The 13,281-nt window shown below is 43.4% G+C and overlaps 1 protein-coding gene across 9 annotated transcripts in view; it reads left to right on the top strand.

The window, feature by feature from the left end:
- Positions 1–3,231, top strand: part of ELAVL4 (ELAV like RNA binding protein 4) — a 116,178-nt gene extending 112,947 nt beyond the window's left edge. For all 9 annotated transcript variants that reach the window (XM_056532443.1, XM_056532450.1, XM_056532449.1 and 6 more), the window contains one exon: positions 741–3,231. In XM_056532443.1, coding sequence (XP_056388418.1) covers positions 741–1,068 — 328 coding nt within the window. In that variant the 3' untranslated portion in view covers positions 1,069–3,231. The remainder of the gene's footprint in view (positions 1–740) is intronic.
- Positions 3,232–13,281: the final 10,050 nt, after the last annotated feature.

The raw sequence follows: 13,281 nt of genomic DNA, 5'->3' as shown, positions 1-13,281 counted from the left end.
GTAAAAAGCATAAGAGAATCTGATGAGCTAAAATTGGTACCGAATCTTCAACACAAAAGTCTAGGAAAAAAGTCTACAAAAAATCTGCAAAAGCACATTGACCAGCCAATATGGTGGAAATTAACTGGAGCAAACTTGAACAAGTATTGTAAAAACATGTAATTTTTTTTACACACCTATGACATCAGAGATACAAGGTGGCATCAATAGTATAGCAGCTAAAACAATATTGGTTTTTAGGACTTTTTCACATCTCTCAGGAGGTGGAATCACCTTCCAAAATTCTCCTAGATGGGTACTTTGGACCCATGTGTGATGCCCATCCTTCCTATCTATCATTGGCCTTATTGTCCCTTTTGAAGGCTCATAGTTTGCCTGGCATCAAATAGACACAACCGATCCCCCATAAAAACCAAGTGGAATAGTTATGCCATCAGGTCCCCTCAAATTTTTACATAAATGTTGGAAGTAACTGAGCCCAACATCTTGACATATGTAAACAAACCCCTATGTTTCTAAAGAGTAGTTCAATTTGGAGCCATTTTATGGTAATTCAATCTAAACCATTTACTGGGAGGAAGTGGATAAGTGTACAAAATTATTATATCATCATTATTATTTTAATTATTTGACTGTTTTGAACTCAAAGATTAGGACGTAAGTGTTTAACATTTTTCTTTCCTTTTACTAATATCTATTTAGATTGTCTCATGATTAATGACCTCTACTTTCTCTCCTAGGTTTTCTCCAATCACTATTGATGGAATGACAAGCCTGGTTGGAATGAACATCCCTGGGCACACGGGTACAGGCTGGTGCATCTTTGTTTACAACCTCTCTCCCGACTCAGATGAGAGTGTCCTCTGGCAGCTTTTTGGCCCATTTGGGGCAGTCAACAACGTCAAAGTCATCCGTGATTTCAACACCAACAAATGCAAGGGATTTGGCTTTGTCACAATGACCAATTATGATGAAGCAGCTATGGCTATTGCCAGCCTTAATGGATACCGCCTGGGAGACAGAGTTCTGCAGGTTTCCTTTAAAACCAACAAAACCCACAAGTCTTGAATTTCTAGCCTAACTACATCAACCTGAAAACAAAAATTCTGTTCACGAACAAAAAGAAGATGGAAAATAAAAATAAAAAAATACAGACTTTCAATGGCTTATAACCAACCATGGACTTTATAAGCCAATGTTGCCTAAGTATTACCATTGGATATCCTGTGATAAACCGGAAAGGATTTTATAATGCTTAGAAAAAAAAGAAAATAAGAAAAAAAACTTTGATGCATTGAATGTTCTTTCATAGCTGTTGTCGTTGAATATAATATACATAGATTACAATGAGCAGGGCTTTTTTAACCCAGCCGGCTAGTTTTACACCTTCTTTGAAGGTGGCTGTTTTTAAAATGACCATGAGTTCATTTGAAGAAGTAAAAAAATAAAAATAAAATAATTTAAAAAAAACTTGAAAAAAAAACAATTTTTACAAATGTAACACTATAAAGAAAAGAAAAAAGTGTGTTTTTTTCTTTTCTTTTTCAGCTTTCTTTTCTGTTCACTGAATGAATCCTTTCAGATTGGTGACCGGTTCCCCTTTCCTCCTTTCCAGACGTCTTTTTAGTGTTGGAATATAGCAAAGGTTCTGACACTCAAAGGGCACTTAAAAAAAAAAAAAAGAAAAAAAAGGAAAAGAAACAATATAGTAAGTTTGTGCAAAAAGGGAACAAAAAAAAATGACTTTTGCATTTCAATTGTATTGTTTCTTGACTTAGGTGTTGAAAGGAGATTTCCGAGGGGACCATGAAGGTCAGAAAACCTGATGACGCAAAACAATTTAAATAAATGAACAATGTTGCCAAAGAGTTTGTCTCTTTGCTGAAAATGGGTTTCCAGAAAAATCTATTTTTATAAAATATAAAGAATTTTTACAAGAGAATCTGGATTTGAGAAAAAAATAAAATAATATTTTGACTGGCTAATTTAGGGGAAAATTGACAACTTTGTCATTCATACTGCACTGGTAACTTTTTAGAGAACAAGATATGTTTTAAATTGGATAGGTAGAATGTTTTTTGAGAGATGGGTTACAAACAGTTGGTCTTCGTATCTTTTCATAGCATAATGCAAACTATACTATTGAGTGAGGGAGAGTGTACTACACAGGTCCCCAAAAACCACACAGTCAAAACCCAAATCAAGCAAGAGGTGCATTGCAAGACAATTTTTTTCTTTAAGTCATCAGTATGGGATATCTGCAGAACAAAAGAAAACTTACTTATTTTTTGGTTTTGGGTGGGGCAAAAACTTCCTTAGTTTGAGCTGTAGGTGCTACAAAATCATTTACATATCTTAGTATCATAGTTAAATGTAATGTGTTTAGAATAATAAAAGGAAACATTTGCTTTAAATTTGTTAAAAAAAAAAAAGTTTTCGAGTTCACTTTACGGCCCTCTCCAATATAACAGGGCTGCGTTGGCACATTTTAAAACACTGTTTTATGTTGCTTGCAACACGTATTTATTTAATTGCTGATGTAATGCATTTGGCCAATATCAATTATAGCAGGTTTGGCTAGTCTATTTATTTGTTTACTTAAACTATGGGAAGAAGCATATTATTGTGTCATTTCTTGTGTGTGTACGTGTATATATAATATAAATATATATATATAAAGTTATTTTCTTTTTTTGAATTTTTGTTAATTTATTATTAAGTTGTACTCCTTTGCTAGTTCTGTTTGTATATGTCTTAAAATGTTTTTCTTATAATACTTGATTGACAAGCGTATCAAGGTAACTTGTGTAGAAATATTGTTTGATATGTTGTCATGTTTGTCGTGAATATTTTTTCTTAATGCACAGTAGAAACAAACAAACGAGAAAAAAACAAACAAACAAACAAAAAACTGGGTCTTTATTTTTAATGTTCTTCTGATGGATACAAGAACAGAGCTATGGGCTATAGATGAAGGAAGAATCGGCTCTCCCACATCCAGTGCACTGATAATTTTAGTATGTTTGTGCTCTGTACCGTTCTATATTTTAAAAAATAAAACATAATAAAAAATGTTCTGCTCTTCCCTGAGTACTAGGAAAAGTTACTCGCTATGCATAATCTAGTTGATAGTTAAAATTTGCTATTGCTTTTTCTTGTCTTGTTATATCAAATCTTTTCAATACAAGTTTAGTCTTAATGGTAATAAAACGTTGTTATGGTTATATATAACGTGCTTACTATGTGTATTTTTTTTTATTCATCCATGTGGGAGAAAAAAAATTTGCATTCATTTATAAGGATTGAAGTTTCATTAATTTAGGATTTCGAGCATCACAATCGTAGAGATAATGGGGAAAAAATGATCATGATTTGGCTTGGACTGGCCACTCGAGTAGCAATAGATCCCACCAATGAGTCCTAAAGGTCCATCGGGACATAACCCAATTTAGACCTGTTCTTATCCTGTCAAATTTCAAAAGAGGCTGAACACCTTCAAGAGCTGTGGGCTACGTGTTCTTAAGCAGTGGTGTTTCCATCCAATGCTGTAGAAAAGTGTCAGGGGGAAACTGATGATAGAACTCATCCCATTCACAGATCACATGCATCCGGCACCTCAATTTAGTTGCCGGATCTTCGGACACCCTGCGCGGTGGCAGAAAGGAGAACCCATCTTGTTCTGTTCCCCATCTAGCTTGCACAATTATTGACCACCGGATGCTAAGCAACTGATGCCAACTGATGCACTTTGTCCTCAGTTGTGGCATTATTTCTGGCCAGTTTAAGGCTGCGTTCACTGAACTGAATCATTGAATACATATTAACCTATCCTTAGCAGAGCAGAGAAATAAGCCACTGCCAGGCATTTCTGGGTGTGGCTTATCATTTCGAGAACAAAAGAGTAAGGCATTTGATCAAACATCATATACCAGAAGAGAGTCAGCAAACCCAGGCCCGTACCCACAGAAGTCAACAGATTCAACTGTCTTTTCACTAATTTGTATGGGCACCTTTAGAAAGTGTAAATTTAGACTACACAGCCAAGGCGGCCAGGGAGAACGGGCGGAGGGAAGAGGCTTTTGAGGGTCCCAACCCTGCTACAGATTGGGGCAGTATTACTAGTAACACTAGAGACACTCCTCATTGAATGATGCTGATGATCCTATGTGTGAATGTTATGCAGCTTTGACCAGAAATGTGCTGCCCTATATTCATGAGGCAGCCCTGGATTACCCCCAAACCCCCTCCCGAAGGTGGGGCCAAAAGAGGAAGGGGGGGGGGTCTTAAACAGGAAAAGGTGTGGTCTTGATAAATGGTAGGCAAAATTAGATTGTGGGGGTACATGAGTTTAATCAGGCCTAGGGCAGCACAAAACCTCAATTCACCACTGGGCATATTGGAGGTATATGATGGGAGTATTTGTTAATTCCACTGTAAAAATATGTATACTGTGAGTATTCTTTTTTTTTTTTCTTACTGTTTACCACTGCATAGAAAAGCATGACAGGCCACACTTTACTATACAGTGGAAAAAGAAAAGTATACCTATACATACTGACCCAGCATTGAAAGTATTTGAGTGTATGTTGGGGCATAGTCCCAGCCATGAAGTGTAAACCATAGTTTACAGATAATTCTCAAATTACTTATTATTTTCTAGATTCATTAATGATATGTCTGTGGTGTACAATAATAATGGAATAGTTGAAGGGGTACTCCGGGAAACTAACATATCCCCTATTCACAGGGTAGGGGATAAGTGTCCAATCACATGTATGGGGCCTCACTCTTGCTGCTTTACTGACCAAACTTACCAGTCCTTGGAGCGTTTCACCTTTCGATACGAGCAGGAGTGATACTCCACTCAGCCAGTTGGAGTCCTGTCTCAGACAGGGATTTGCTTAGTGGACCATCACACCTGCTTGTCTTAAAAGCTTGGGGCCAGAGCATACCAAGGACCAGTAAGTACAGAAGATTGTGGAAGTTCCAGCGGTCGGACCCCCTGCAATCACACATATCCTCTATCCTGTAGATAGGCAATAAGTTAGGTTCCCCGGAGTTCCCCTATAAAGATACAGTTTTACGTGGATGTGCACGTGCTCCGCATCGATCATAGGAGAGCCCAAGTTTCTTTGAAACCAATCATGATATTACTATATTGTTTCAAATTGAAGGAGAATTTGTAGAAATGTAGGTTCTGTGAATTTAAAGGGGTTATCCACCATAAGGTGATTTTAGTACTTACCTGCCAGACAGTAATGGACATGTTTAGGAAGGATCCGTGCTTGTCTTTGAACTAAATGGCTGTAATGTAAGTCCACTATAATGCTGTTGCTTTCTTTTTGTTAAATTGCTATTTCCTGTTGGATTTCCCTCCAACTACAAGTCCCAGGATCCCTTGTAAGGTCACTTTTCTTCCTCCCACACATTAGCCACCCTACCCATTGCAGTACAGCTGCAGCTCTGTGGAGAATGCCCCCCCCCCCAGTGGTTGCTCCACCCATTGAAGCAGACAGGCTCCCTTTGAACACCTGACTAGTGATGTAATGTCTCGGGCCGTACTGCAACCTGGGAAAACCTGAGATAACAGTCATTTTGCATGCTGATAAAAATAAACATTAGGGCAAGATCACAGGTACAGACACCATATTATGAAATACACTAACTTTACAGCCCCTGTAGCATAGTCAAATAAAACAAATCTTGGAATACCCCATTAAATATTGTTGACTGTCATTAGCATTGCATTGTACATTTTTATCTATTATCTATTTCTATTTCTGCAATGACATATGCCGCCACTTACTCATCACAGGTTTTTAAAGATGACAGATGCAACCTTTTAGGCAAGACAATTACTAGCTGCAATTTTCACCCAGAATCAATAGAGCACAATCCAAAAAAGCATTCTGCATTTACAAAAAGAAGTAACAAAAAGTTTAAAAAAAAGAAAAATTCTTAAACAGAACTTTTTTAACCTTTAATCCCTAAACTGTTAGTCTTTAGCCTCCAACTGTTGCAAATCTACAACTCCCGGCATGCCTGCTCACACTGTTTAAACCAACTTATGATTAAAGGGGTACTCCGCCCCTAGCCTCTTATTGATGTGGCAGTAATGGGATAGGCTCCATGTTGGATGTACAAAGAGGGGGAGATTTATTAAAACTTGTGCAGATGAAAAATTGACAAGTTGCCCATAGCAACCAATCAGATCCCTTCTTTTATGTTTCAGAGGCCTTTATTAAAATAAAAGAGGCGATCTGATTGGTTGCTATGGGCAACTGATCAACAGCTTTAAAAAGAAATCTCCTGCAGAATCTCTGAAATGAGTTGATAATGTGCAATACATATCCCATGAATCCTCTGGCTGAGGGTGTGGCGTTTGATTATTGCAACTGGTCATCTCATCAGGCTGCTGGTGCTGGAGGTCACCCAGGTGAACTCATTAGACTTATAAGTGGGTTGGCGGTCAGTTCACACTACATGCAGTTTTCATGTGTTTTTTTTACTCGAAGTGCGTTTTTAAGGAGAATATTGCAGTAAGGCAAAAGTGATTTAACCTATAAACACAATTTAGGTGTTTTACTGTATTTTACACATACTTACTGCATTTTAGCAGTTTTTTTTGTTTAGATTTTTTTTGCAGCAGTATATCTCCTGATCCCCTATAGATACCATATGGGGCTGGGAGGGGAGTTGTCTGGGAGCTAGGTCAAAAAGTTAAAGACAGAAATCTCCTGCATTATATATGTGTCTGTGTATATGTGTCTGTGTGTTGTTTGTGTATATATGTGTCTGTGTGTTGTCTGTGTATATGTGTGTCTGTGTGCTGTCTGTGTATATATGTGTCTGTGTGTTGTCTGTGTATATATGTGTCTGTGTGTTGCCTGTGTATATATGTGTCTGTGTGTCCGGGTGTATATGTGTCTGTGTGTTGTCTGTGTATATATATGTGTCCGTGTGTTGTCTGTGTGTGTTTATATGTGTATTTATAAGTGCCTGTCTCTGTATGTGTTGTCTGTGTCAGTGTGTGTGTGTTTGGGGGGGGCTTTTGAGCTGCCTAATCTGGGGGATAACTATGCTGCCTAATCAAGGGGACAACTATGCTGCCTAATCTAGGGGACAACTATGCTGTCTAATCTAGGGGACAACTATGCTGCCTAATCTAGGGGACAACTATGCTGCCTAATCTAGGGGACAACTATGCTCCTAATATGGGGGACAACTATGCTGCCTAATCTAGGGGACAACTATGCTGCCTAATCTGGGGGACAACTATTCTCCTAATCTGGGGGACAACTATGTTCCTAATCTGGGGGACAACTATGCTCCTAATCTGGGGGACAATTATGCTGCTAATCTGGGGGACAACTATGCTGCTGATCTGGGGGACAACTATGCTCCTAATCTGGGGGACAACTATGCTCCTAATCTGAGGGACAACTATGCTCCTAATCTGAGGGACAACTATGCTCCTAATCTGGGGGACAACTATGTTCCTAATCTGGGGGACAACTATGCTTCTAATCTGGGGGACAACTATGCTCTGAATCTGGGGGACAACTATGCTCTGAATCTGGGGGACAACTATGCTCCTAATCTGGGGGACAACTATGCTGCTAATCAGGGGGACAACTATGCTCCTAATCTGGGGGACAACTATGCTCCTAATCTGGGGGACACCTATGCTGCCTAATCGGGGGGACAACTATGCTCCTAATCTGGGGGACAACTATGCTCCTAATCTGGGGGACAACTATGCTCCTAATCTGGGGGACAACTATGCTCCGCATCTGGGGGACAACTATGCTCCTAATCTGGGGGACAACTATGCTGCTAATCAGGGGGACAACTATGCTCCTAATCTGGGGGACAACTATGCTCCTAATCTGGGGGACAACTATGCTCCTAATCTGGGGGACAACTATGCTTCTATTCTGGGGGACAACTATGCTCCTAATCTGGGGGACAACTATGCTCCTAATCTGGGGGACAACTATGCTTCTAATCTGGGGGACAACTATGCTGCTAATCTGGGGGACAACTATGCTCCTAATCTGGGGGACAACTATGCTCCTAATCTGGGGGACAACTATGTTAGTAATCTGGGGGACAACTATGCTCCTAATCTGGGGGACAACTATGCTCCTAATCTGGGGGACAACTATACGCCTAATCTGGGGGACAACTATGCTTCTAATCTGGGGGACAACTATGATGCTAATCTGGGGGGAAACTATGTTAATCTGGGGGAAAACTGTGCTCCTAATCTGGGGGGAAACTATGCTAATCTGGGGGACAACTATGCTAATCTGGGGGACAACTATGCTCCTAATCTAGGGGACAACTATGCTAATCTGGGTGAAAACTATTCTAATCTGGGGGACAACTATGCTGCCAAATCTAGGGGACAACTATGCTGCCTAATCAGGGGGACAACTATGCTGCCTAATCTAGGGGACAACTATGATCCTAATCTGGGGGACAAGTATGCTAATCTGGGGGACAACTATGCTCCTAATAAGGGGGACAACTTTGCTGCCTAATCTGGGGGAAACTATGCTGCCTAATCTGGTGGAAAACTACCCGGCCCTTCACAATTTTTTTAGTTTCTAATGTGGCCCCATGGAAAATAATAATTGCCCACCCCTGGTTTAGAGGATGAACCTACTGGAATATAACCAGTGGTCTCAAACTGCGGCCCTCTAAATGGTGCAAAACTTCAACTCCTAGAATGCCTGGACAGCCAACGGCAGATACAACCTGGTTGCTACCGCCGCTGCAAGACGATCCCGCTTTGCGGCGGGCTCTGGTGAATACCAGTAGCAACTTAGAACCGGTCCACCGGTACGGTCCACGCCAATCCCTCTCTGACACAGAGGATCCACCTCCAGCCTGCCGAATCCTGACAGTAGATCCGGCCATGGATCCCGCTGAGGTCCTGCTGCCAGTTGTCGCTGACCTTACCACGGTGGTCGCCCAGCAGTCGCAACAGATAGCGCAACAAGGCCATCAGCTGTCACCTCCTCCGCAGCGAGTGGCCGCTTCCAGCCTCCGCTTATCTTTGCCGGACAAATTTGATGGGGACTCTAAACTTTGCCGTGGTTTTCTCTTGCAATGTTCCCTGCATTTGGAGATGATGTCGGACCAATTTCCAACTGAACGGTCGAAGGTGGCTTTCGTGGTTAGTCTCCTGTCTGGGAAGGCCTTGTCATGGGCCACACCGCTCTGGGACCTCAATGATCCTGTCACTGCTACTGTACAGTCCTTCTTCGCTGAGGTTCGTAGTGTCTTCGAGGAACCAGCCCGAGCTTCTTCTGCCGAGACTGCCTTGCTGAACCTGGTCCAGGGTAATTCTTCTGTAGGTGAGTACGCCATGCAATTTCGCACCCTCTCCTCTGAATTATCTTGGAATAACGAGGCCCTCTGCGCGACCTTCAAAAAAGGCCTATCCAGTAACATCAAAGATGTGCTGGCCGCACGAGAAATCCCTGCCAACCTGCATGAACTTATTTATTTGGCCACCCGCATTGACATGAGCTTTTCCGAAAGACGCCAGGAGCTCCATCAGGATATGGACTTTGTTCGCACTAGGCGCTTTCTCTCCCCGGCTCCTCTCTTCTCTGGTCCGCTGCAATCTGTCCCTGTGCCTTCTGCCATGGAGGCTATGCAAGTAGACCGGTCTCGCCTGACACCACAAGAGAGGACACGCCGCCGCAATGAGAACCTATGCCTGTACTGTGCCAGTACCGAACACTTCCTGAAGGATTGTCCTATCCGTCCTCCACGTCAGGAAAGACGCACTCCGATTCCGCACAAAAGTGAGACAGCTCTAGGTGTGAACTCTGCTTCTCCACGTCTTACTGTGCCTGTGCGGATTTCTTCTTCTAACTCCTCCTTCTCAGCTGTGGCCTTCTTGGATTCTGGATCTGCAGGATATTTTATTTTGGCCTCTTTCGTTAACAGGTTTAACATCCCAGTGACCAGTCTCGCCAGACCTCTCTACATCGCTTCAGTTAATGGAGAAAGATTGGACTGTACTGTGCGTTACCGCACAGAACCCCTGTTAATGTGCATTGGACCTCATCACGAAAAAATTGAATTTCTGGTCCTCTCTAACTGCACTTCTGAAATTCATCTCGGACTGCCTTGGCTCCAACGCCATTCCCCTACCCTTGACTGGACCACCGGGGAAATCAAGAACTGGGGTGCTTCTTGCCACAAAAAATGCCTCACGTCTGCTCCCAGTCCCGCCAGTCAAACCCCTGTGGCTCCTCCTATACCAGGTCTCCCCAAGGCCTATTTGGACTATGCCGATGTTTTTTGCAAAAAACAAGCAGAGACTTTGCCTCCTCACAGGCCTTATGACTGCCCTATTGATCTCCTTCCTGATACTACTCCACCCCGGGGCAGGATCTATCCTCTGTCAGCTCCTGAGACACAAGCCATGTCGGATTACATCCAAGAAAATTTAAAAAGGGGATTCATTTCTTCCTCCCCTGCCGGAGCGGGGTTCTTCTTTGTCTCCAAAAAAGACTTACGGCCATGCATCGATTACCGCGGTCTTAATAAGATCACTATAAAAAAACGCTATCCCCTGCCTCTTATCTCGGAACTCTTTGACCGCCTACGTGGCGCTAACATCTTCACCAAATTGGATCTAAGAGGTGCATATAATCTCATCCACATCAGGGAAGGGGATGAGTGGAAGATCGCATTTAATACCAGAGACGGACACTTTGAATATCTGGTTATGCCCTTTGGGCTCTGCAACGCCCCTGCTGTCTTCCAGGACTTTGTGAATGACATTTTTCGTGATCTGTTATATACCTGTGTTGTGGTTTACTTGGACGACATTTTGATTTTCTCTTCTAACCTCGAAGAACACCGCCATCATGTCCGTCTTGTGCTCCAGAGACTCCGTGACAATCAATTATATGCCAAGATGGAGAAATGTCTCTTTGAATGCCAATCTCTTCCCTTCCTAGGATATTTAGTTTCTGGCCAGGGACTTCAAATGGACCCAGACAAACTGTCAGCCGTGTTAGATTGTCCACGCCCCTCCGGTCTCCGAGCTATCCAACGCTTCTTGGGGTTTGCCAATTACTACTGACAATTTATTCCACATTTTTCCCCCATTGTGGTTCCAATTGTGGCCCTAACCAAGAAAAACGCCAACCCTAAGTCCTGGCCTCCCCAAGCGGACGAGGCATTCAACCGTCTCAAAACTGCCTTTTCTTCTGCTCCTGTACTCTCTAGACCTGATCCATCTAAACCCTTCTTACTGGAGGTAAATGCTTCCTCGGTGGGAGCCGGAGCTGTACTCCTACAAAAAAACTCTTCTGGACATAACATTACTTGTGGTTTCTTTTCTAAGACCTTCTCTCCGGGGGAGAAAAATTACTCCATTGGTGATCGAGAACTGCTGGCCATAAAACTAGCCCTCGAGGAATGGAGGCACCTTCTGGAGGGTTCCAAATACCCAATTATCATATACACAGATCACAAGAATCTCTCTTATCTTCAGTCTGCCCAATGGCTGAACCCACGCCAGGCTAGGTGGTCGTTGTTTTTTGCCTGTTTTAACTTTGAGATTCATTTTCGCCCTGCTGACAAAAACATCAGGGCTGACGCCCTCTCTCGTTCCTCTGATGCCTCCGAAACGGAAACCCCCCTGCAACACATTGTTCCTCCTGAGTGTCTCATCTCCTCTTCTCCAGCTTCCATCAAACACCTCCTGGAAAGACTTTCGTCCCTCCACGCCAGCGCCTCAAGATCCTCAGGTGGGGTCACTCCTCGCACCTCGCCGGCCATGCTGGCGTCAAGAAGTCCATCCAACTCATCTCTCGATTTTATTGGTGGCCTACCCTGGAAGCAGATGTTGCTGATTTTTGCTCGGGCTTGTACAGTCTGTGCCCGGGACAAGACTCCTTGCCAGAAGCCTGCCGGCCTCCTTCATCCTCTGCCTGTCCCTGAGCTACCATGGTCTCAGATTGCAATGGACTTTAAAACGGACCTGCCTTTATCCCATGGCAACACAGTCATTTGGGTGGTCGTTGATCGTTTCTCTAAGATGGCACATTTTATTCCACTTCCAGGCCTTCCTTCTGCGCCACAGTTGGTGAAACAATTTTTTGTGCACATTTTTCGCCTTCACGGGCTTCCCACGCATATCGTCTCGGATAGAGGTGTTCAATTTGTGTTGAAATTCTGGAGAGCTCTCTGTAATCAACTAAAAATCAAATTAAATTTCTCGTCTTCCTATCATCCCCAATCCAATGGGCAAGTAGAGAGAGTTAACCAGGTTCTTGGTGACTATTTGCGACATTTTGTTTCCTCCCGCCAGGATGATTGGGCCGATCTTCTACCCTGGGCTGAATTCTCATACAATTTCAAAGACTCTGCTAAATCCCCGTTCTTTGTGGTGTACGGCCGTCACCCTCTTCCCCCCCTCCCCACTCCCACGCCTTCTGGTTTGCCCGCTGTTGACGAAGTAACCCGGGACTTCTCCACCATCTGGAAAGAGACTCAAAAATCCCTCCTAGAGGCCTCATCCCAGATGAAGAAGCATGCCGAGAAAAAGAGAAGAACTCCTCCTGTCTTTGCTCCTGGAGACAAAGTGTGGCTCTCCGCCAAGTATATCCGCTTCCGTGTCCCCAGTTATAAACTGGGACGACGTTATCTTGGACCCTTTAAAATCAAGTACCAAATCAATCCTGTCTCCTACAAACTCCTTCTTCCCCCTTCTGTCCGTATTCCTAACGCTTTTCATGTTTCTCTCCTTAAACCGCTTATCCTTAACCGCTTCTCTCCCAAGGTTGTTGCTCCTACTCCTGTCTCCGGGTCCTCGGATGTCTTCTCGGTTAAAGAAATTCTCGCGTCTAAGACGGTCAGAGGTAAAAAAAAAATTCTCATAGATTGGGAGAATTGCGGTCCTGAGGAGAGGTCGTGGGAACCCGAGGATAACATTCTCGACAAGGACCTCATTCACAAATTTTCAGGTTCCAAAAAGAGGGGGAGACCCAAGGGGGGGTACTGTTACGCCGAGCGCTCCGGGTCCCTGCTGACTGGGAGCGCTGCGATAATGTCCCTAGCCGGGATGCGATCCGCGATTCGCATCCCAGCCCGCTTACCAGACTCGTTCCCCGTCTGCACTGTCCCGGCGCGCGCGGACCCGCTCCCTAGGGCGCGCACGCGACGGCTCTCTGCGATTTAAAGGGCCAGTGCGCCGCTGATTGGCGCCTGGTTCTAATTAGTGTATTCACCTGTGCACTTCCCTAT

This window comes from Hyla sarda, chromosome 7 (genome assembly GCF_029499605.1).
Source record: "Hyla sarda isolate aHylSar1 chromosome 7, aHylSar1.hap1, whole genome shotgun sequence".
Classification (NCBI taxonomy): domain Eukaryota; kingdom Metazoa; phylum Chordata; class Amphibia; order Anura; family Hylidae; genus Hyla; species Hyla sarda.
This window is presented reverse-complemented; position numbering and strand designations above follow the sequence as displayed.